The sequence below is a fragment of the Dermatophagoides farinae genome, chromosome 5, assembly GCF_024713945.1.
Source record: "Dermatophagoides farinae isolate YC_2012a chromosome 5, ASM2471394v1, whole genome shotgun sequence".
Taxonomy (NCBI): domain Eukaryota; kingdom Metazoa; phylum Arthropoda; class Arachnida; order Sarcoptiformes; family Pyroglyphidae; genus Dermatophagoides; species Dermatophagoides farinae.
Genome location: NC_134681.1, coordinates 4,973,841 through 4,999,329, shown reverse-complemented (window position 1 = coordinate 4,999,329; position 25,489 = coordinate 4,973,841). Strand labels below are relative to the sequence as shown.

The 25,489-nt window shown below is 30.2% G+C and overlaps 1 protein-coding gene across 1 annotated transcript; it reads left to right on the top strand.

Annotated features, from left to right (window-relative positions):
* The first annotated feature begins 1,595 nt into the window (after positions 1-1,595).
* LOC124494119 (uncharacterized) lies at positions 1,596-25,481 on the top strand. Its single transcript, XM_075731124.1, has 8 exons — positions 1,596-3,336; positions 6,952-7,574; positions 16,968-17,770; positions 20,279-20,414; positions 20,498-20,571; positions 20,683-20,980; positions 21,044-21,188; positions 21,247-25,481. Exons 1-8 carry the CDS (start codon positions 2,501-2,503, stop codon positions 24,683-24,685), a joined length of 6,354 nt encoding a protein of 2,117 aa, XP_075587239.1. The 5' UTR covers positions 1,596-2,500; the 3' UTR covers positions 24,686-25,481.
* Positions 25,482-25,489: the final 8 nt, after the last annotated feature.

Genomic DNA, 25,489 nt, shown 5'->3' with positions numbered 1-25,489 from the left:
CCATGGCTATACACACATATATTCAATACCTATTCATTATTTGATCCATTTGGATCGCTATGTTATACCATAGTCACCGCCACTACTATTACTACTACTACTATTATTATTACTGCTACTACTATTGAAAACACCTGAATAATAATTTTTTTTTCACCATTGTGAATTCAAATTAGAAGTAGTTGTATAACTTTTTTTTCTAGAGATACAGTGTTTCTATTGAATCTTTTACACACTTACACACACACACACACACACACAATATTTTATCAAAACATGAATGATCCGATCAGATGTTATGTGTTACTATTTGAATGGAAACCGAAAACCGAAAACCAACCATCAATGATACCAAATCTACAAATGAATGGTGAATACCATCATTTGTATATCACAAATATGCATAAAGATTTACAATAAAAAACATCGAAACGAAAAAAATAAACAGAAGAAAACAGACTATCACTTTATATATACCAAACAAAAAAAAAACCCATGTGTCTCTTTCTGTTTCTGTTTTAATATATAGTCTCCACCCCCCGAATATATTTTTTTTAGAATTCGAGGGCGGAGCATTTTACGAACAACACTAAATGTGCACTAGATATACAAACACTTTCAAAACTAACCATTTCTCACTATCTACAGATCATATCTCTCTAGCATCCACATACCATACAAAAAATATTGTGGGCTTTTTTTATCAAAAAAAATAGGCGGTACTTGAACTACCGCCACCACAATAATAACTATCACAATAACTACCTTGCTGTTATCGTTGATGATGATAATCAATGATGATGATGATGATGGTGATTGCAATGATGTTGATTCGTCAATCATAAACAAAACGTGTAATCATCAAACAAATTGAACGGCCATTGCCGTATCATCAAATATCACGGTTTTAAATGTGTTGTGTTTGTATTTGACCATCATCAACATCATCATCATGGAATAATAACAAAAAAATAAGAATAACCGATGATTAACGGAAGGATAAGATCATCCGGATAAAATGATGATGTTGTTTTCTTATTGTTGAAGTTATAATCGGTTGATTATTTCATGAAATCTTGCAATGGTCTTGATTTTGCATTGATTGTTGATGTTCATGTGTGTGTGGGTGCATTTGTGTGTATCAAAAAAAAAAAAAAAAAAATGGAACTATAGAATCCATAGAACTGGTGGCAGTCATAAGTGGAGTTCAACTACCACAACAACAACAACAACAACAAAAACCAACATTCAACTGCCAACGATATATGATCATAGACAAAGAAGAAAAACACATGATCAGCTTATAGTCAACCCTAAATCAAACAAGCAAAATCAGGCAATCCAAGAAGAATCCTGAGTTGTTTTGTATATATTCTGTATATGAAGCATTGAAATAAAATGAAAAAGAAAAAGAATTTTCGGCCAATCATCGCTGTTGTTGCTGCTGCTGCCGTCAACATACATATTGTCGATATCATCGTTGTGTCCGAGCTTTGTTTCCATATATTCTTTTTTTTTCTACATTCTTTTATGACGAGAGTAGAATTTTTGTCATTGTTCCAGTATTGTTTCATGCACACAATTTATGAATGTGCGTGCGCATGTTTCTATTATTATTCCTGGTTATTATTGAAATCATATCGCTTTGTTCTTGATTTTGAGTTTTTTTTTACCATAATTTTTTTTTATTCGTTCATTTTCATCATAATGACCAATTCGAACATCGATATACATAACAGCAGTTAAACATTTATTTTTTACATGAAGAAAAATATAGAAGATTATGATTCATCTGACACGAGAAAAAAAAATTTTTTTTTTTGTAAAGTTTAATGTTCTCTATATTTAAAATTGCCAAAAAGTATCAATAATAACGACAAATTATCATCGAAATTCATTCATTGACACTGTTACTTTGTGTGTGTGTGTGTGTGTTATGTGTTTTTCATTTTTTTTGAATTCCATTAATCCTTTATTGATTTGAATTATTAAATCAAATCATAATTATCTGGTCAGTGGTGATTGAAACCAAAAAAAAAAAAAAAAAAAAAAAATACAAACAAACTTTTTTTTAATGTTTACCAATCATTATCCATCGATTGATTTATTAATGATTGATATGGATTTTTCAATTGATAATTTATTTTTTAAAATGGCTCCTGGATAAATTAATTAGCCATATTGATTGTGCTGTCTGTGTGTTGTATGTGTTTACTTAAAGTGTTCGTATATAATTCTTTTTTCAGAAAAAAAAATTAATATCAACTTATCAAATTTGATTAGCCATAAAGTTGGCTTTTAGCCAACTTTATTCATCAGATTTTTTATTTTCCAATTCAGCCATTTAAATAATCTCAATCAATTAATCAATCATTAACCAAATCAACCACTGAATAATCATCATCAATCCACCCACCCACACACAAACACACACACACACACACACAAACATAAACACACTATTTAATTTTCTCATCAATCAGAATTATCCGATAAGACTATGAACCATCATCATCACTATTTTCCAATAGGATCAATAACACCAAATGCAGCAGCAGCAACTGCCGCAGCCATATATGCACCAAACTATCATTCATCCATGTCAATCACATCAAAATCACAACAAAATCATAATATAAATGATGAATATGATAGTTATCATCATTATCAACATTATCATCATCATACACATCATCATTATGCAAATCAAAATCCTTATTATCAACAAACATATTCCATTGCAAATAAATCTTCTTATATATCATCACAATTATTTCCAACATCATATAATCATATTGTGAACAAACCTTTAATAACATTAAATAATTTACCAACATCACCTACATTAATAAATACGTCAGCTGTATCATCATCATCACCAATATCACCTTCTTTGACCAATCAACATTCATTATCATCATCTTCTTCTACTTCTTCTTCCTCCTCTTCATCATCATCATCATCATCGACTTCGGAATTATTGTTAAAACATTGTCCATTAAACGTTATCAGTGACCAATCGATACTGTTTAATAATTATAATCATTCAACAATACAATCAACATCATCATCATCATCATCATCATCATTGTCTTCGGCTTCATTGTCTATGTCGCCATCATTGTGTTCGTTAACAAATCTACGTTTGTCATCCGGTTCAACATCTTCAAATTCATCAGCAATTTCCAATCCAAGTCAACAGAATCGATTATTATCCAACGTTCATACAACGACAATAACACCTACGACAACAACAATAGCCATGCAATCAAGTTTGGCATCAAATCATTTGGGCACAATGTATGCCACAAAAAGGCGTCGACGTAATAGTAAAAAGTAAGCAAATATTCTCAAAAACATAACCTGACAATACCAAGAACCAATGATTCAATTTTCAGTTTCATATTTATTTCAGAAATCTTTAGAATAATAAAAATAAAATCTGACATTCATCTTTTATTCTTTTATTCATTCAAAGAGAATGTATATATAAGGAAATTCAATAAGATGAGATCATCTGATTAGTTTTTTTTTATTTTTGATACGAATCTATCTAGAATAATTTAATAGTTGAAAATAAAACAAAAAAAACTTCCTCCTCCGCCAAGAAAAATAGATTATATGATGATGATCATTCATTCAAAGTTAAATTGTCAAATTGTTTTTTTGTTTTTTAGCTACAGTTTTCATTGTCAATTGAATTAAATGATCAAAATCTTAACTGATTTTTGGATTATTAGATGGGATGATAAAAAATAATTGTTAATATTTTCTCATTTTCAAATTGATTTTGATTATTTAATAACAAAATAAAAACAAAACTCAAAGTTCAATTATCATGAACAATGATGATGATGATGACGATGATGATGGCGACCAGAGATCATAAGATATTGATCTAAGAATATTCTGTATTCACATAGGACTGTGGTGTTTTTTTTTCAATCATATTTATATATACGTATATGGTTGATTGGCTTATATACTGATTATATTCAATTTTTTTTCTAAAACGATGAAAATTGATTTTATTCCACACGAACATTCGTGTGTCTGTGTGTTTGAAAAATATGAATTCTCTTATGTCAATGTTGATTGATGTTGATTTTAATCATCAACATTTATATATATTCTGTTTATTGTTATTGCCATTATACAATACAATTCATGATGATTATCACAAATGATATCAAATGTTTTTTTTCATTCATTTTCTTATCAAAAAAAAAAAAAAAAAATAATAATAAAAATTTCAGATTTACTGATTGATTGATACATGATCTGATGACCTTTGTGTGTTGGAAATTTTTTTTTTTTTTTTTTGTTTTTTTTTGAAAATTTGTATCAAATCAATTAATTATTGAGTACATTTGTATATATATATGGCAATTAATGCTAATATATCATCATAATGGTCATTGGTAATTCATTTATTTTCTACACTATTTTAATGGTCAGAATAAAACAATCAAAAATAGAATTGGATTGAATTTAACAAACAAAATGAACGAAAAAAATTGATACCGTACATTGTTTTTCTGTACCCGTACCGGGATCTTTTATAGATTCAAAAAAAAAGAAAAAAAATTTTTTTTTTTTTTTTTTTTTTGAATAACGTCTATTTGTGTATGTTTTACTAACATTATGGTTTTGTGTAGCAATATTAGAATTTTGTGTAAGCGAATGATAGATACAATGACAGAAAACCAGATACTGAATAGAAACCGTTATATTGAACACCAGTATGTATGCTGTGTGTGTGTGTGTGTGTGTGTGTGTGTGTGTGTATGTAGTGGATGTACCAAGATCAAAGCATAAAGTGCAATAGAACTTTTATCTATGCTTTGTGACTGTCACACACACACACACACAGCATACAAGATATATACAAAAACAAAATGTTTTCTACCCTAGTGGTATGCCCATCATCATCATATAGCTTCCATACACACACACACACACACATACAGGAGAGATTAAAATCATTTCATTTTGGATATAATCAGAATCTATGATGATCAGAATAAAATGAACTAAAATATACTAAAATACTAAAATAGTATTATGGATGGTGAAAAAAAAATACTCAATTAAGCTAAACATTTACAGATTCTTTATATAGATAGATGTGAATCATTCTTGTGATTCTGAATTCATTGTGAATATAGCAATGGATGATGATAATAATAGTAATAAAGAATAAAGAATCTTTAAGGATTTTCGTATCTATTCTAGAAACATGCGTATACCGTATATGTTTGTGTTTATGTGATACAATATGATCTGATAATGTTGTCAATATAGACAACAACCAACCATTGTATTACATTGCATCATGTTACTATTTTTTTTTTGTTGTATTTTGTGCTATGACAACAAATCCAAAAAAAAAAATCTTGGATAAGGTTGAACGATTCAACATAGATTTAGGAGGCGTCAACCTTTTATTTTTTTTGTTCGATTCACATTCATCAATGATGATGGCCATTTTGAAATTGGTTAGATTTTGTTTTCAATCTAAAGATTTGAGAGGAAAAATTTTCATTTTTTTTTCACACTGCCGTTAGAATTTTTCTTTTTCTTCTTCTTCTTCTTTCTTCTTTGTCATGAAATTAATCTATGGTTTTTTGTTATCAGTTTGTTTGTTTAGTTGAAAAAACTCAACAACGTTGATTCATTTAATTGTCAATCAAATTGACTAAATAGTCAATTAATTCTCATTTACTTGACATTTTTTCTCCCCCCACCAATTGTACAGTTTTCATTATGAATTTCGTCGTTGTTGTTGTTGTTGACATGTTACTGGGTGGTGGTGGTTTTTCTTTTTTATTTTCCAAATAATCTACCTAATCCTGAAAGTAATAGATTGTGTATCTCCCTCTTTTTTTTAATTTATTTTTTCGTTGATTTGAATTACAATGAAAAAAAAATACAAAACAACAACAACAACAACAAGGACTAGAAAAACCGTAATTCAAAATACTTATGTAGACATTGTCGTTGTTGTTAATTTAATTTAATTACAATGATGATGATGAATATATAATATATACGTTGAATGGATTTTTAATTTGATTTTGAATTGAGAACAGAACAGAGAGAGAGAGAGAGAGAAAAAAAAATTGCACAGATTCCTTAAGGCGATTGATTAGTAGTAGTATCGGAAATCAATCTGATATAAAAACAAAAACAGATTATATTAGCATGGATATTTAAAATGAAACAGAAATATGTGAACAAATTCAATTTGATAAACAAAAAACAAAAAAAAAGATCATTCACTGGCAGAATGTGTGTGTGTGTGTGTGTGTGTGTGTGTGTGTGTGTGTGTGTGTGTGTGAAGTTTGATAAAATATTCAAAATTTAGTCTTTTTTCGTTTTTCAAATACACACACACATGAAAATCATTCATCCATTCATGAAATGAATTGAAATGAAGGTGATTGTCACATTTGGACACGTATTTTTTTCGTCGTCGTCGTTGTTGTTGTTGCTGCAAGAATGATTCACCACCAATAACAATGGAAAGAAAAAGAAAATTTTTTTTTTTTTGACACCTTCAACACCAACAACTACAATATAGAGGAAAAAAACCGTCAATAATTATAATATATATATAGTAGTTTGGTGTATAGTGTATATATATATGTGACACATTAGATTTGATCTGTTTTTAATTATAATAACGAATAATGATGATAAAAATAACATAACGTTATCCTGTAACTAAAAATTACCTACAACAGCAGTGAATTGATTCGATTTTGTCTTCTTTTGTTTTTTGTTTTTTGTTTTGAGGGGATGGAACCAAAAAAAAAAAAAAAAAATGATCAGAGTACTATTGTTCATGAATTTTGATGATTATTTGACACATTTGAATAATTGTAATGATTTTTTTTCATTCATTTTTTTTTTTAATTTTTTTGTTTCTTGTTCTTTTCGGTTGGATAGTTTACGTTTGAATAAAGATAGTTTGGTCAGCCCATCATCATCATCATCATCAGCAACGATTGTAACGACAACATCGACTACAATAGCAACAACGGTAGCTACAATATCATCATTACAACAGCAATATGATAAAACAACAACAGAAACATTATCATCATTGGAAAACGGAAATGTTAATATTGCTACCGGTTCCGGTTTGACTAATCATCTTCATAATCATAATCATCATTCTCAACAACAACAACAACATCATAATCAACATAACCACCACCATCATCAACAGCAACAGCAACAACATTCGCATCAATTATCATCGATGACAAGTGGCACACAACAACAACAACAACAATCAACAGCAGGATCATTAAATACAAATGGGGTTAATTGTCATAATAATAGCAATTCTCATCATCATAACAATATGATTGCATTATCGAATAGCAATAATAATCAATCGGTAACCAAAACAAATCCATCGAAAAGACATCGTGAACGTTTAAATTCAGAATTGGATATGTTAGCATCATTATTACCATTTGAACAAAGTGTCCTATCTAAATTAGATAAGTTGTCCATATTAAGGCTTAGTGTTTCATATCTACGTACTAAAAGCTATTTTCAATGTAAGTCAAACAAAACAAAACAAAACAAAAAATGGAAAAATCTTATTGTTGGTTTATATTTTTCTTATTGCATTTCTTAACAAAAAAAAACATTGGCAGAAATTTTATGATGTTACATGATTCTTCATGATGATATTCATGTTGTTGATTCAATTTTTGAATATCGACAAATTTTTTTTTCTTTGTCTCTCTTGTTGTTGTTTTATTTTTTTTTTTTTGCACTGAAGTTATTTAATTGTATATAGAACAACAACAACAAGTATTATGACTTTTGGGTCATAAACGCCATTATTATCATCATCATTATTATTATTATCATTATTATATGGCCTTGTATGATTCTTTCTTTTTCACCATTCTGTGTTTATTGTGTGTGTGTGTGTGTGTGTGTGTGTAAGAAAAAAAATGAATATGAATGATAATTATCATCATAACAAAAACATACAAATAAATAAATAATGGATGCCACAATATTTTGTTCGGACCAAAATAAAAAAAAAACAAAAAAAAAAATTTTTTTGCGCAGTTCATATACACACATTCAGATAGCAGATACAAGACATCTGAACAATGAAAAACGAAATCGAAACGAAAATAAAAGAAAAGAAAAGAAAAACTAAAATCGATCTTGTCGACTTGTAAATTTGTGGATCGATTATTATTATATGTGGCCGATATATTTGCTATCAAGTAGTTGATCGATATCATCATCATCATCGATATTGATCATTGTGTGTGTATGTGTATGTGTGTGTTTGTTTTGATCGTAAAACTAATAGAAAAACAGAAAAAAAATGAAAGAAACAAAAAACAATCAGTAATCACATAAAAAACAATAATAATCATCATAATACTAATAATAATAATAAATGCTTCTTTCGTTTTCGAAAATTGAACAATCGAATATCGTAGTTAAAAAAAACAAAAAACAAAAAATTTTGTTGTTGTACAATTCAAAATTCCACAATGTCCACAACAGAACACTTTACGATTGGTGGTTATTATCATTATCATCATCATCATAATAATGGAAAGAACGAAAATATGGCCACCCGATAAATCTCATATGATGATGATAATTATATATGCATACACATGCAATAAATATTTGAACATTTTAGTATGTCATTTATACATATATATATATATGGTAGAGAAATAAAAAAAAACAATAGAATTATATTATCATCATCAATTATATCCTATTATATTTTTATAATAATAATAATATATGAAAAAAATAGGCGCGCGCGCCTGTGAACGCAAACTCGCGTAATCATTTTATATGGACCAAATAATGTTTTCATAGATGATAATAAGTGAGTGAGTTTTTTTTTTCTTCCTTACAATTTTTAAAAAAATTTTTCTCTTCAAATTAACATATTGAAGATGTTTTTAGGGTAATTTTTTTTTTGTTTTTTCTAATAGTTCCCAACGGATATTTTACAAATGGCTTTTCTGTCGTGTGGCATCTTCTGACCAATTTTTTTTCCATAGCAATGTTATTATCCAATTAACACACACACACACACACCTGAAAATGAACATGTGAGATTTGGAATAAATTTTCCATTTTACTGCTGTCGCTATTTGGTTTCAGCGAAAAAAATTTGGTTCATCAAGAATCAAAAAGAAAAAAAAATTCCACTGTCATGTTTAATTTAGTCATCATCGTCATCATCAAATCAGTAATTTTTGTGTTTCTATTTACGACGAAAAAAAATTGACATTTTATTTTGGAATACTTTTCAGAATTTTCATGAATGAAGAATCGAGTATAATATCAGCATGTAAAAATAATTATACCTGTCATATTCAGTTTTTGTTGTTGTGGTCACAGATTAAGAAACACCTCCATGGAAAACAAAACAAGAGAAAAAAAATCTGGAGGTGGAGTTTTTTTTCCTATCCGAAGAATGTATTTTTTTTTCATCATCATTCCGGAATACAGAAAAAGAATCAGACCAAAAATTTCTCAAATGAATGAATGAAAGAAAATGTAACCAAAATTCTTGAATTGAGTCACACACACACTAAAAATGATGGTAATCATCATCATCATGTGACTATCTCTCCCACACACACCTTAGGCTTGGCCATCACTGATTTGGCAATCGAATTTAGTAAGCACAACAAAACAAAAGTGAAAGAGAGAGAGAGAGAGAGAGATAGAGAAAAAATTGCTTGAAGCCAGCATAGATAGAAAAAGCGAGAGAAAGATTGTCATCCAGCCACCCGAAACCAGTAATTTAATGCCATCAAATTTATCCCTTATGGTTGAATTCAAAAATTTTCTGAATCACAACAACTAATATTTTGGTAAAGAAGAAATCAAAAAAAAAATGATGATGATGATGATGATTACTGTCGTTACTGTTGCTGTTGTCATTGTGTTGATGTTGTTGATGATGATAATGATGAAGATTTAAATTGTGATGATGACTAGCCTCAAACCTAATTGTTCGTTATCAATTCGTTTGTTATTTCATTTTCGTTGTTTAGTTTCGGGTTTGGCTCCCATCATCATCATCATCATCATCATCACCAATCTATGGTCGATTAGTTTTTTATTTCGTTATCCATATAGTTATTTTTTTCTGTTTATATTATTATTATACATGTCCAATGTCCAGTTGAATGATGATGACAATGCTAGTGTTTGGACATCTGTGTTCGATCTCATAGAAATGGTTCCACATTGTCCATATACTCACACACACCTTCAAAATATTGAATGTCCACTTTGAGATTTAGGTAGTGAAACACAATGTATGTTTAGAATTGAGAAATCATCAACAAGAATTAATTCTATATCTCACGATAGAATTGGTAATCATAAAAATTCTTGAATTTTTGGATTTTTTTGCAGAAATTTTTTTTTTTTTTTGAATGACAAATTTTGATTCGAAACAAAATTGTCAAAAAGAAAAATTATCACTCAAAAGGGATGCCAAGCCTTTATTTTTTTCTCATAATCGCGTGTGAGTTTGTGTATTGGTGTGTGTGTTTATCTCATCACAGTGAAAAAGGATGAAAATTTTACATGAAATTTTTGTTTTTGTTTTTTCGTAAATCAAAATTTTTTTTTTCATTTCATCACAATAACAATGTCTACATTTGTTGTTTACGATCCTAAGACAATCCTAAATTTTTCTTTTTTTTGTTCTTGGCTAATTGCTTGTTTGTTTTTAAAAAAAAATTTTTGATTCCATTCACATGGATTAATAATGGTTATTATTATCAAACACAGGACACACCAAAGAATTTGAAGAAAATTAGTTTATGTCCACCACTGAAAATTTTTTGTTGACAAATTCTGTTTATAATGATAAAAATATTTTCCATATCCATATTTATTGGAATTGTCATTGAATGGCAATATTTTGGCGATGCCATTGATTTTGATATCGTTTGTTTGATATAAAATTGCGTGTCTGATCGATGATGATGATTATGAACAAAACTGCTCAACACTCTCTCTCTCTCTCTCTCTCTCTCTCTCTCTCTCTCTCTCTCTCTCTCTCTCTCTCTCTCTCTCTCTCTCTCTCTCTCTCTCTCTCTCTCTCTCTCTCTCTCTCTCTCTCTCTCTCTCTCTCTCTATCCTTATATCCATAGGTTTAGGGTTGCCACAACCACAACTGTTTGTTAATGATGCGATGAAAGTTTTTTTTTGTTTTGTTTCCATTCCAATTTTTTTTTCTTTTATTTCGAAATTCTTTTTTTTCATTTGTCTTGTTCATTGAAAAAAATTGATTTTAATTACAGCCATCATAATGATGATGATGATGATTATAATAATAAAATAAAAATCATCATTCGATTGTGATAATGAAATTTTGGAAATCCGAACATGATTATAATTGTTTGGCTTGCTTCGTTGTTTTCTGTTGATGATCAAACCATTTCTCTCTCTCTCTCTCTCTCTCTCTCTCTCTCTCTCTCTCTCTCTCTCTCTCTCTCTCTCTCTCTCTCTCTCTCTCTCTCTCTCTCTCTCTCTCTCTCTCTCTCTCTCTCTCTCTCTCTCTCTCTCTCTGTTTCTCCCATTTTTTTTTTCGTTGTGATCAACCAGTGATAAAAAAGGTGGAAAATTTATTTATTTTTTTTCTTTTCATATTCATTCAAAAACTATATGCATGAATGAATTTTTTTTTCGATTTATCCGTTTTTTTTCGATTGTTTGATTTGTTTTTTTTCTGTTGGCCGAATGTGCCCGATGAATTTGTAGATAATAATGTGAATTCATGATGACGCACGATGTTTTGTTGTCATAAGCCAATCCGACACCATGAATCAATAGGTATTCAGATTGAAAAAAAAAACAATGAAACAGAACAAACCATTGCTTCACCAATGTCAAGAGAGATATTCGATTTTATTCATTTTATAGAAAAACAATGTCGAAATCATTTATGAGAATTGAGAATGAGCCAGCCAAGAGAAGAGAGAGAGAGAGAGATCAATAGAGAGAGAGAGAGAGAGAGAGATAGGAAAAGAGCGAAACAGAGAGAAGAGTTTGTGAGATGAGAGAAGAAGAGATGTGTGAGCAGAGAGAGAAGAGAGGAGAGAGAGGAGAGAGAGAGAGAGAGGAGAGAGAGAGAGAGAAAGCGAGAGAGAGAGAGAGAGAAGAGAGAGATTCAGAGAGAGAGAGAGAGAGAGGAGAAACGAGAGAGAGAGAGAGAGAGAGAGAGAAAATCATTGTCGAGAGATTATGAGAGAGGAGAGAGAGAGAGAGAAACGGATGAAAAAAAAATTACAAAAGTCAAATTGTTTGGACAGGTAATGAAAATGTGTGTACTGTGTTTGTGTGTGCACAACCTAATATTAATCGAAGTGAATGAATTTTTTAAAATGCCAGTAGTAGCACAATCAACAACAACAAAAAACATTTTACTTGATACAGCAGCCACGCGAATTACACAGAATTAAAAAAAAAAATTTCATTTCCAATCATCATACAATTTTCATGTATGGACCATGTATGGTTTTTTTTCACTTTATCAAAGAATTATCTATCTATTGGTGAAATAATTCAATGGGACCATAGAAATTTTGGAATTTGTTTTTCTTCATTCCAATGAGTTTTATGCGTGACATTTTTTTTCGTTTCGTTTCGTTTTGTTGACTTTGAACACATATGAACAAATTCATTTTCTTTTCTTTTTTTTTGCTGATTACTTAACAATTTTTTTTTGAAATTCCAGAATTATTGCAACACATAATTTCTCACTTTTTCTCAACATAATCGATGATAATCTTCAATTCTGTACATTTTTTTCTTATTTTTTGATAAAAATCAATTCAATGATGATAACCTTGTGTATTGATTGTTTGATTCAATACGGATTTCAATACATATATAAAAAAAATACTGTCGAAAAGTTGTCATAAGTATGAAAAAAAATTGTTCAATATCAATCGATTGATTGATCGAACGAACAAATTATTTTTTTTTGTTCCTTCTTTGTTTGATGATTTTTTTTTTTTGATGGATTATATTTGGGTCAGTTTTTTTTATGGCTATTTATCGACTAAATAGGGTCCATTTTATTGTGTGTGTGTGTGTTGTTGATGATGATGATGATGATGATTTTTTCAGATTATTATCGGACATTATTATTTAGATAAATAAATGATTGATTAATAATAATGATGATGATGATGATATTATCATCACTTAACATATTCTTAGGGGTCATATGTCGAAAATTTTTTTTTTCTATATGGCGGTATTAGAGTTAATAAAGAGGAACACATAAAAACAACTAAAGACCTAGAAAAAAAAACTGAAAAGATTGCGTGAGCTATTCAAAAAAAAAAAAAAATCAATGCTAACCTTGTAATGATGGTTATGAATTCCTAGCAAGGTACCTAGCAGACAGGAAAAAAAAGGTCAACTAGATTGAATATAAACAACAATCTGAAGAATATTTCATCAATAACAACAACAACAACAACAACAAACTGATTGACTATTGATAGTTATTTTTTTGTGACATAGAAAAACAAGAGAAGAAAACCAAAAAAAAAAGAAAAGAAAAACGCCTTTTGATTTTATTATCACGCAATATGATATAAAGAAATTTTTTTTTATTCTTCTATAACCAGTAGCTCCAATTATTCACAAACATTGAGTGAAGAAGAAGAAGAATAAGAAGAAGAAAAATGATTTTAATAGCCAATGACTGATGATTGTTTGATAATAAAGCAGAAAAATTGTTCATCATCATCAATTGAGATTGTGATTGATTGAGTGTTAAGTTGATTTAAATCTAAATGTAAATGTTGATGTCGTTTTCGTTTTTTTTTTATTATGGCAAGAACCTCTGACCAATCATTATCATCATCATTATTGTTTGATCGCTTAATCCTTGACAAATTATTATGTATTACACACACACACACACACACACACACAAACCACAGGTACAAGAAACAAGATTCGAATTTTTGATTTATCAAAAGTCAATATACAGTGTATATGAAGAAAGATGATGATGATGATGAGGGGGTGACCCCGAAAACAAGAATCACTATATTTATCAGTTAGTTTGGTTAGTTAGTTAGTTAGAATGACCAGTATGGATCAAAGATAATTTTGTCGTTGATAATGATTTTTTCTTTTTCTTTTTTTTTCATGACGACGTCGACAATGACGATGAATTTGGTTATTGCGTGCCAATCTTAATTTATTGGCCAATAAAAATGAATGAATATATGTGGATATCTGAAATTTCCTTCTTCTTCAATTTCTTTCATCATAATAAAACACACACACACAGACAGACACAGACACACACACAGAGACATGCACCTGAACATTTTGTTTGATTTACTTATTTGTTAAAATTTTGTTATGATATATAAATCATGTGATAATAATAATAATAATAATATTTATATACATGGTCAAGCTATTTGAAATCATAAATGTTATGATGATGATGATGACAAGTAATGGTAGTGATTTTGATTCGCTTCTGCATTTTCTTTTCTTTTTTTATTTTTTGTTATATGATTGTCATTAACTTATAACAATCATCATCGTCATCGTTTTTTTTTTGTTACACATAGGAATATATGAAATCAAAACATATATTCTCTTTACTTCCTTCCTTTCAATCATCAGTGACATACAAATTATACACATACACACACACACACACAATGAAGAATATGGGAGAGGAAAAGATTATTTATTCTGTTCTCATATTGAAAACAGAATTATTAGTGGTATGGAGAGAGAGAGAGAGAGAGAGAAATTTTTGTTTTTCCATCTATTAAATAAAGTTATAAATCGAATCATCATTTCATCGTCGTTATCATCAAATCATTATTATTATTATTATTTTTATTAAATTGATTCGTTACGATTCATTTCATTGAATGATTGTGAGAAATTGTTGTTGTTGTTGTTGTTCAAATATCGATTATGAATGTTTGTTTTTTTTATCCATCTATGTTGCAGAATTAATGAATGAATGAATGAATGATCCAAAAAAAAATGAAATTTGTGAATTTATAGTAAGCATTGATGTATGACACATAACATATACACATATATGGCTACTGTATATTTGTGTGTGTGTGTATGATGTGTGTGTATTTGTGTGCACATGGCCAAAATATCATTATCCAGGTGTGTGTGTGTGTGCATATGAGTGAATGAGCTTGAATTGATCACGAAATATGTAACCAGGTTTTTGTTTCTGTTTTGGTTCGGTTTTTTTTGTTGCCACATCATCATCATCATCATCATCATCATTGGATAAAGGTTGAGATTAGATTAGGCCATCATCAACAGAAAATAATAATAATAATGAGCTCGTGATACACGAATTTTTTTTTATTTTATTCAGAATCATCATTATTATCTCATTGGAACATAACGACAACTTTATATAGACTTTATTATATTGTAAAAATAGGATTAAATCATTTTTTCTTTTTTTTTGAACGCGTGCACCATGGTTTTCTGTTTTTTTTTTGCGATAAAAATATTCGTTATGATTCTCTTATGAGAATGATATCGATCACTGGCATAATTTGTTTCCTTCTCTTTTTGGCTCAAAGTTCAAAGTTAACAACAACGAAAAAAAAAATTTGATTCAACTGTTAGTCGGTCGACCAAATTGCACACACACACACAGATAACAACCACAACACATACAGGTCGGCCGACTGGCTGGCTGGCTGGCTTGGTAACTTTTTCTTTTTTTTTCCTGGAATGATATTGTGTACCATCAATCATCATCATGTCATATCAGTCAAAATTATTATTATTATATGGCTAAGAGATATCCACTACCACCAAAAACAAAACAAAAAAAAATGACCATCAAAATCATAATCGTCATTATTATTATCAATTGTTATCATTATTTATTTGTTCGGCAATCAAATTGTAATATGGTCATCGATGATGATGATGATGGTTTCGATTTCGATTCACATCATACACACTTATATTTATTTGTGAATTCGGCGCAAAGAAAAAAACGTGCTATTCATTCATATTGGGTGAGAAATTTTAATTTTCTTATTACTCTGACAAAACTGGACATTGGCCATTTTTTTTTGGCGCCCAATAATAAATTTTGAAACAAACAAGCTGGCCAAAAAAAAATTGAATTGAATTGAAAAAAAAATCTAATCAAGGTTTATATATATTTATTATATTATTAGTTTATTAAGTATAATGATGATTACATTGATATCGGATGACCTATGACCTTTTTCGAACCTGTCTACTTTTTGGAAAAAAAATATATTCATCTCTCTCTCTCTCTTTCTCAATCATTGAATTTGAACAACAGAAAATTTTTTTTTCTTCTTTTTTTCAAAATCATTCATAATGACCATAGAGATTGAATCGATAAATCATCATATATGTTATTGATGATGATGATGATGATGGTAATGAGAAATTATCTAATACACACACATAAACAAAGAATGAAAATAGATTTCATTTGAATTTAATTTCGACAACAAATTCGTTTATAATTTCAAAATAAATTGACCGATGAGGGATATATAATCTGCATGATGAAAAAAAAAATAAAAAATAAAAATAAAACAGAAAATCAATTCAATCGATATCGATATACCAATTGAATTCAAGATCAATCGATCAAAATTCGATTGTACTTGTGTAATTTTTCAGTCTGGATTATCCATCCATCCATCTATTTATGCACTGGTTGAATGAATGAATGAAATGAAATTGATGGATGCAAAAAGAAAAGTTTCAGTTTCTTTTTCAATAGATTCAATATATATATAATTGATTATCATTACTTGACAATAATAATTCATTTTCTCTTTCTCATTTTTTTTTATTGAACATTTTGATTTTGATTAAAATTTTCAATTGATCGATTTCAATATTGATAGCGGCATTAAGAAAAGATCGAGAAGCCCGACAACAACATCAAGCATTACAGCAACAAAAACAGCAACAGCAGCAGCAGCAGCAGCAACAACAGCAACAGCATTCTGGATCAACCAATGATCCGACATCAATATCAACGGCTGTTGTATGTGATTCATCATCATCACCATCTATTACGATTGGTATAACAAAATCATCAACATCAACATCAACTACAGCGGCAGCTAATTCAGATTTGAATGGTCATTATAATAATAATAATAATTATAACAATAGTAATGGAACAACTAGTTCAACATCATCATCATCTTCGTCATCATCATCATCATCATCATCATCATCATCATCATCATCATCATCACCATCAGCATCATTGTCGGCCAAAATTTTTCATCAACAACAAAATTTTCATTCAATACATCAACAACCGCATCAATTTGTTCATGGCCATCATTATCAACAACATCAACAATCAAATCATAATTTACAACAGCAACAACAACAACAACAACAACATCATCATCATCATCATTCGAATCATAATCAACATCAACGTCATCATCATCATCATCATCATAATCATTTACATTCACAATATACAAATCTACATAATCGTATTGGTGGTTGTGGCTGTATATCGCCAACAATGACAACGGAAATGACAGCTGCAGCAATTGCAATTGAAGCAATGATGGAAAGTGATCTAATATTACAGGCATTAAATGGATTTTTATTGATACTCACCTGCGAAGGTGAAGTATTCTATACATCGCACACCGTTGAAACCTATCTTGGTTTTCATCAGGTAAATTAAAATTTTCATTTATTATCATATCATATCATCAACAACAACAACAGCCAAAAAAAAAATCATATGACAGACATGAATATAATTGATTTCATCATCATTATCATCATCATCTTTCATATGACATTTGAAATTTTGTTTTCCATTGACCAATAGCGTCCAGTTTAATTTGTGTGCCCATTTTTTTTCATACATACAACAAGCATTTGTGTGTGTGTGTGTGTGTGTGTTGACAGGGCTAATCGAATTTAGAGTAATAATTCAATTGTATATGTACAAACCATAAATGACAACCATCAGCATAGGCTGATAATCAGATCAACGATAGATATAGTTAACTATTGGCTACCGGTTCAGCAAATAATGTTCCAAATAACAAAAGAAAAAAAACCCCATCCTAAATTACGGATATAGATAATTACAATTGACCATTTGACATGATCAAAATTGTTGATTTTGGTCTGACCTTAATGATAATTATTATTATCATAAGTTGATGGTCAGTTTTTTTTTCTCTCTCTCTTTTTTCTTTCTTACCGCCATTAACCACCAATTATCGTAGTGACCGTTAGAGTAATATATAAAAGAAAAAATTTAAATTAAGTTATTCAATCATATGGGTATTGGAACAACAGCGACAACAGCGACAACAACAACAATTTAGAAGATAAATAAATAAATTCTAATTTTCGATGACTATCATCATCATCATCATCATCATCAATGGGAACTAATTTTCTGTCCCAAAAAAAAGAGAAAATAATTTATTCATTGTTTTTTTTTGTTTCGTTCTCCTGTTCACGGATTACGTTGAATGAGTCTGAATGATTTTTTTTTTTTTTTTTTTTTTTGTTTTGTTTTTGTTTTTGTATTGTAATAATAATAACAACTTTTATGATGCTTTTTCATTTTATTTATTTGATGATGACTTGACCAGATGTGTGTGTGTGTGTGTATGTATGTGTGTAACCTCAAAACGTACACGTTTTTTTTTCTGTTTCATTAGTTGTTAGTTGTTCCCGTTATGAATGGATGTGTGTGTGTGTATGCATTTGTGTCCGTGTTCGTGGAACACGTTTTTTACTGTTTTGGTTGTTTTTTTTTTGGTATATAAGGTCATCAAAAAAAAATTGATTGGAAAAAAATGAAACGTAAACATAAATAAGGTAAACGAAATGGATTTTGTTTTTTTTTTTGGTCCATAATGAATGTGAACAAGGTCATCAATGTTGTTTTTTTTGCCTTTCTACCACCATTTTTTTTTTATCTCTTTGGCTATCTTATTCGTGGCTTTTTTTCCTGAAATTTTTACCAAATTGTTTGAATCAATTCATTTTAATTCAATTCAAGTTACATTCATACATCATTTTTTTCTTTTTTTTTTTTGGTTTGTTCATTTTTAGGTAGTTAGCTGGTAGGTAGCCAATCTCATCTTAATTATTATTCATTACAAGCCTAATTAGTCTGAAGAAAAATTGTTGACGTAGAGAGAGAGAGAGAGGAAAAAACCAAATAAATGAATAAAATGAACCAGCCACCATTACGATAATGATGATGATGATGATGATGGCGATTATAATTTATTAAGACCACCACCACCACCACCACCACCACCACCACCACCACCACCATCATCATCATCATCATTAAAGCGAGAAAAAAAACCTTTGTCCAAATGAATAAACCAGGTAACTGGAAAAAAAAGCAAAGCAGAGAAAATAATTATAAAAAAAAAACATTGAAGATGACAATTGACATATTAGTTGCGTTAATTTTTTTTTTGTTTTTTGCCTAAAAGATTATGGCTGAAACACGGAAATCTATGACAACAATAACAACAACAACAACAACAATCTTCATCATCAATTTTACAATCCAACAGGAATTATTATTATATTCAAGTTATGTTTCAGTAATATAATGCTATGCTTTCTCTCTCTCTCTCTCTCTCTCTCTCTCTCTCTCTGCAATTTTGTTTGTTTTTTTTTTTTGGTTGATTTCCATTTCTCTCTCTCTCTCTCTGACCTTTTCTTTCTCTTCATTTAACTGGAAAGAAAAAAAAACCAGTGAAGAGAACGAAAATAAAAAACAAAACAAAACAAAAAAAACACACCAACAATTTATGAGACATATATAGAAAAATACACATAAATCAAAACCATCATCATCAGGAAAAAAAACATTACTTTTATGAATGGTCTTTTTTTTTGTTTTTTTTTTCGTGGCCAAAAGTTTGTCATAAATTAGGCTTGTCCACACATATAATTGTTAAGGTGGTGGTTAGATTTTGGATTTTATTATTGTTATTGTTATTATTATTATTTGTCAAACACACCCATATACTGGATGATCCATTTTGGGACAAAATGATGATGACAATGATGTTTGATGATGATGATGATTCATAAATGCATGAATTTATTCATTACTGGAATCCATATGAATATAAATATTTTATTATTTATGTTTTAATAATTATAAATTTTATTTTTTGTCAATTATCAGTCGGATATTTGTCATCAAAGTGTATATGAATTAGTACATTCTGAAGATCGTGAAGAACTACAACGCCATCTAATGTGGAATTCAAATCTACCGGCTGATCGTTCAACAATGAAATTTGCTGAAATATTATTGATTGGTTTGTAGCATTGAAATTTAAACGATTTGATGATATAGAAAAATTTTCAACATTTTTTTTTCTTCATTTGCTAATTTTAATAGAAAATTGTCATCTTCTTGAACGTAATTTTACCGTACGATTCCGTTGTCTATTGGATAATACATCAGGATTTTTGGTTAGTTTTTTTTTTTTTTTTTTTGGTTTTTATTTTTCCACAATATATTTATTCCAATTGAAATTGTTTTTTTTAAATTGTTTATTCTCAACATCATTTTTTATTATAAAGCGTTTGGATGTACGTGGCCGAATCAAAGTATTACATGGTCAAAATCATAAAAGTGAAGAACCACCAATGGCATTGTTTGCCGTTTGTACACCATTCGGTCCACCATCATTATTGGAAATGCCAGCCAATGAAAAAGCATCATTTAAATCTAAACATAAACTTGATTTTTCAATGGTCTCAATGGAACCTAGAGGCCGTTCATTGCTTGGTTATAATGAATCCGATATAGCTAATCGCGGTGGTTATGATCTCATCCATCAGGACGATCTCTTCTTTGTGGCAAGCGCTCATCAAGAATGTAGGTTTTCTATTTTTTTCTATTTTCATATTTAAATATTCAATTCTTTCATTTTTTTTTCAGTACTCAAAACTGGAGCTTCAGTGATGATCGCATATCGATTAGTGAGTAAAGATTGTCTCAAATGGCAATGGCTTCAAACTAGTGCACGTCTAGTGTATAAGAATAGCAAACCGGATTTTATTCTTTGCACACATCGTCCATTGATGTAAGTTAATTGATTATACAAATAACATCAATTAATTAATTTAATCTTTCATCCACAGGGAAGAAGAAGGTCGTGATCTATTGAGTAAACGAACCATGGATTTTAAGGTGACCTATCTGGATGGTGGACTTGGAGCCATCACTGTTAATAGAACTAATTGCAGTACCAGTAATGGTGGATCACAAACAAATTCATGTAATTTTCTCAACGATTCTAATGCACAATCATCATCTTCAGGTGCCACAACGACTACAAATAAAACAGCTAATGATAGTCCTACTGGTAAACAAACTAAATCATCGAAATCCGAACGATCAACATCTCGATCATCATCGAGAAATACAAATAGCGTCAACAGTGTTTGTGATGCCAATGGTAATGCAACCAGTAATGGTAGTCATTCGGCAACCAAATGTAACAATGACAGCAATACAAATGCTAGTAAATTACGATATCAGGCTGCCGATTCAACTAGTGGAAGCAGCCATAGTGATAGTCAAAGCCAAAGTCATAATCAACGAAATTCTCGATCGAACAATAATACTAAAGGATACATGACTGCCACAACAAACAAGTCATTAAAATCCTCATCATCATCATCACTTAAATCATCAGCCAAAAAGAATAAATCATCATCCACAAACATGTCATCATGTATGTCTCGTTATGAATCGCCCAATTCATTTGCGATGACATCAAATCATACAAGCAGTATTAATAGTCAGCATTATCTTTCAACTCCACCATTGGAAGCAAGTAATGTGTTTGATCGTAATAACAGTCAAGACAATCTCAAAATAACCGGTGATCGTAATGTACATTTTGATTCAACTATTGCGACCATTACTAACCATGCAAATACAAGTACAACTAGTCTAGAAATATCGGATATATCAAGTGCAAATATTCGACCAACAACATCAAATTATACCAATTCAAGTGGTGGCTGGTCATCCGCTATTCATCATCATAGTAATCCCTATTCGGCACTGCTAGATGAATCAGGAAGTTTACATTTAGCAAGTGAAGCACCTTCACATTCAATGCTTGGACATCAGCATACAGCCACATCTGCATATCATCATCATCATCATCATTCTGGTCATCCACATTCTTTATCGATTGGTGGATTAGATTGTGGTACTGCAGCAGCTGCAGCAGCCGTTGCGGCTGCTGCATATAATGCTGCACATCATAATCCAGCAACGGTAGCTACATCAACACCGCATCAGCCATATAGCCATCATCAGACGATTACATCATTGAATAATGATTCTCTAACACCATCATCATCACCGTTACATCAACATCGCCAACAAACACATCATACAGAAACTGGTCCAGATACAGTCGATACGGATTCAACTCAGCCAAATTATGCTGGTAGTGTTTCTTCAGCTTTAAATATTGCTTTAACATCATCTGAATCACCAAGTACAACCGATGTTTCAATTTCGGTGACTGCATCAAATGATGTTGAACATAATGTTGGCCTTTTGAGTCGTGCACCAACTACATCTTTTTTTAGTGCAGAGAATCTACTCAACTATTCTTCGACCACTCGACATAATCAATCAACAAATTATGGAACTGGCAATGCTTGTTCTTCGACTTCCGAAACAACAGGCAATGATATCTATGCTGTAGCTGCAGCTGCAGCTATACATCAACAACGTCATGGCCAATATGTTATGGGTGGACATACAGCTGGTAGTCATCCTTATACTCATCATCATTATGGAACGGCCGCTAGCTCTTATCATCATCAATTACATCAAAATTCCGGTATGGCTACTTCGAGTCATCATCATCCACATACTCATACATACAGTCATGATAATTTGACAAACGATGATGGTAGCACAGCAAATCTTAGTGGTGGTTATCTTAGAAATCCGGTTACTGGTTTTATGTATTCAGATACGTTTTCTGGTTTTCATGATGCAAACAATAGCACAACAACTACAACAACAAATCCATATCGATTAAGTAGTTCATATAACTATGGTCATCATCATCATCAAAACATGTCATCATTAAGCGGAAGTGAAGCGTATTCAATACACTGTAGCGGTACCGTTGCACATTCTCGTAATAATCATCATTCATCATCATCATCATCATCATCAACACATCCACATTTAACATCATCGTTGTCCAATGGATCTGAACATTCAAATTCAACAAGCACATTTGGTTCAGTATATGGAACACATTCGCATCCACATCTTGCATTTGCCGCACATCCAAGTTTAGCAGCGGCAAGCTGTTCAACAAATGAAATTAATGCCCATCAATCGTTTTTCAATGCAGCTGCCGCTCTAGATCATTCAGGTCATCATCATCATCATCAACATTCACATCCACATCAAACGACTGATGCATTTGCTGGTAATTTTAATATGCATGTACCACTGTGGAATGGTCTTGGTATGTTATCTTCAGCATCATCTGTTTCTGCGACCACTACCAATAATCATACGCCAATAGTCACTGATTTTTGTAATGGAAGTTCATTTTCATCATTTAAAACATCACCACTAAGTAATAATGATAAACAGGAAACAGATGATGATCATCCTGCACATCAACATCATGATGATCAACAACAATCAACGGGAAATAAAATGGATCAATATTTTAAGAAACGAAAATTAAAACATTGTACAGCAAATTCATTGTCTATTACATTGAATAATACGAATGGTCAACATCAAGGCTCGTCTTCATCAACAACAACAACATCATCATCGGGCATTGTTCATTTAAATCATAATCCAATGAGCGCTGATACACCTCCAGCTTCCTCTTCGTCATCTTCTTCAAGTTCATCGACAACATTGATTGATGAATACAATCTAAATGGTAATGATGACAATGGCCGTAAACGACTTCGGTCATCGGATTCAATTCTGGAACACAACAACAATGATGATAACAATAGCCAACCAAATCCATTACTTTGGAATTCATTGATGGCTTCCACTACTTCAAACTCTTCACCATCAGCGACTATGCGGACAGCATGTACAGCTACAACAACATTGGATTCAAATAATAATAAATCAATCACATCAGATACATTAAATATTATGGGTCCAACAACACAAACATCAACATTATTATCATCATCAATGATAACACATTTACAAAGTCATCAACAATCTATGATTCCAAGTGAATGTTTTCTATCACCATCATCGACAACCTCATCGACATCATCATTAATAGCAGCCAATTCTGGTAGTAATAATCATCTTGAATCATCATCATCATCATCATCGGCAACAACACCGTCTTCGGTTCCTTGTTCATTGGTTGTAATTCATGATCAAAATACGGCAGCACCAGTAGCAAATGTATCAACAACAACAACAACAACAACAGCAACAGCATTAGTAGCAACAACTCCTCCTGCATCATTATCAACAATAACATCATTGATCGATGCTACAAATACTACCAATATTGTATCATTGGATATTGAAGCCAATTGATGATGAATGAATAAAATAAATTTCATGAGAATTCATTATAATCATTAAAAAAAAATTCCATTACATAATTGATATGCGCATAAAATAACACCCTCTTTCAGATATATATATATATATATAGATATCTAAACCATCATCATATTTACAAAAATAATAATAATTTTGTATTATAAATCATATATAATATAATTGCTCTTAGCATCAGTTTTTTGTGTTTTTCTATCCATTATTATCCGAATCCTGATTTTCTTGACAAACCAAAAAAAAATCTGGATCTAATTTTCATTTTTTTTTGTTCCATTCTGAAAGTATAAAAGAAAAATTTGATTCAATCAAATTTCCAATTTATATAATCAAACTAAAAAAAAAATGCTCATCATGAATCATTATATAGATTTTATTTGTAGCTTTAAATTACAACAACAACAACAGCAACAACAAATTTCACAATATTACAATTTTTTTTGAATTAATCAAACTATCCATCTATTATGAATTTTATCAATCCAAATCTGTTTTTTTTTCTTGGTATTCTCTTTTTTTTCATTCTGATCTTTAGAGTCTTCGAATATTATTTATATGAATGATTTTCCTGACGAATAAACACACACACACACACAATTTCATACATTCAAACTGATATATATTAAAGAATCTCTTTTGTCCACCATACCATAATTTACCTATTATTATTGTATTCTTCATTTTGAAATGTGTATATTATATAATGATCATCATCATCATTAATAATCAAATCAAATTAATCATAAAAATAAATATATAATCTCAATGAAAATGATAATA

Coding starts and splice junctions, on each gene's coding strand:
- LOC124494119 (XM_075731124.1), top strand. CDS start 2,501: ATGAACCATCATCATCACTATTTTCCAATAGGATCAATAACACCAAAT. Junction 17,771..20,278: donor CCTATCTTGGTTTTCATCAG/GTAAATTAAAAT, acceptor GTCAATTATCAG/TCGGATATTTGTCATCAAAG. Junction 21,189..21,246: donor TGCACACATCGTCCATTGAT/GTAAGTTAATTG, acceptor TTTCATCCACAG/GGAAGAAGAAGGTCGTGATC.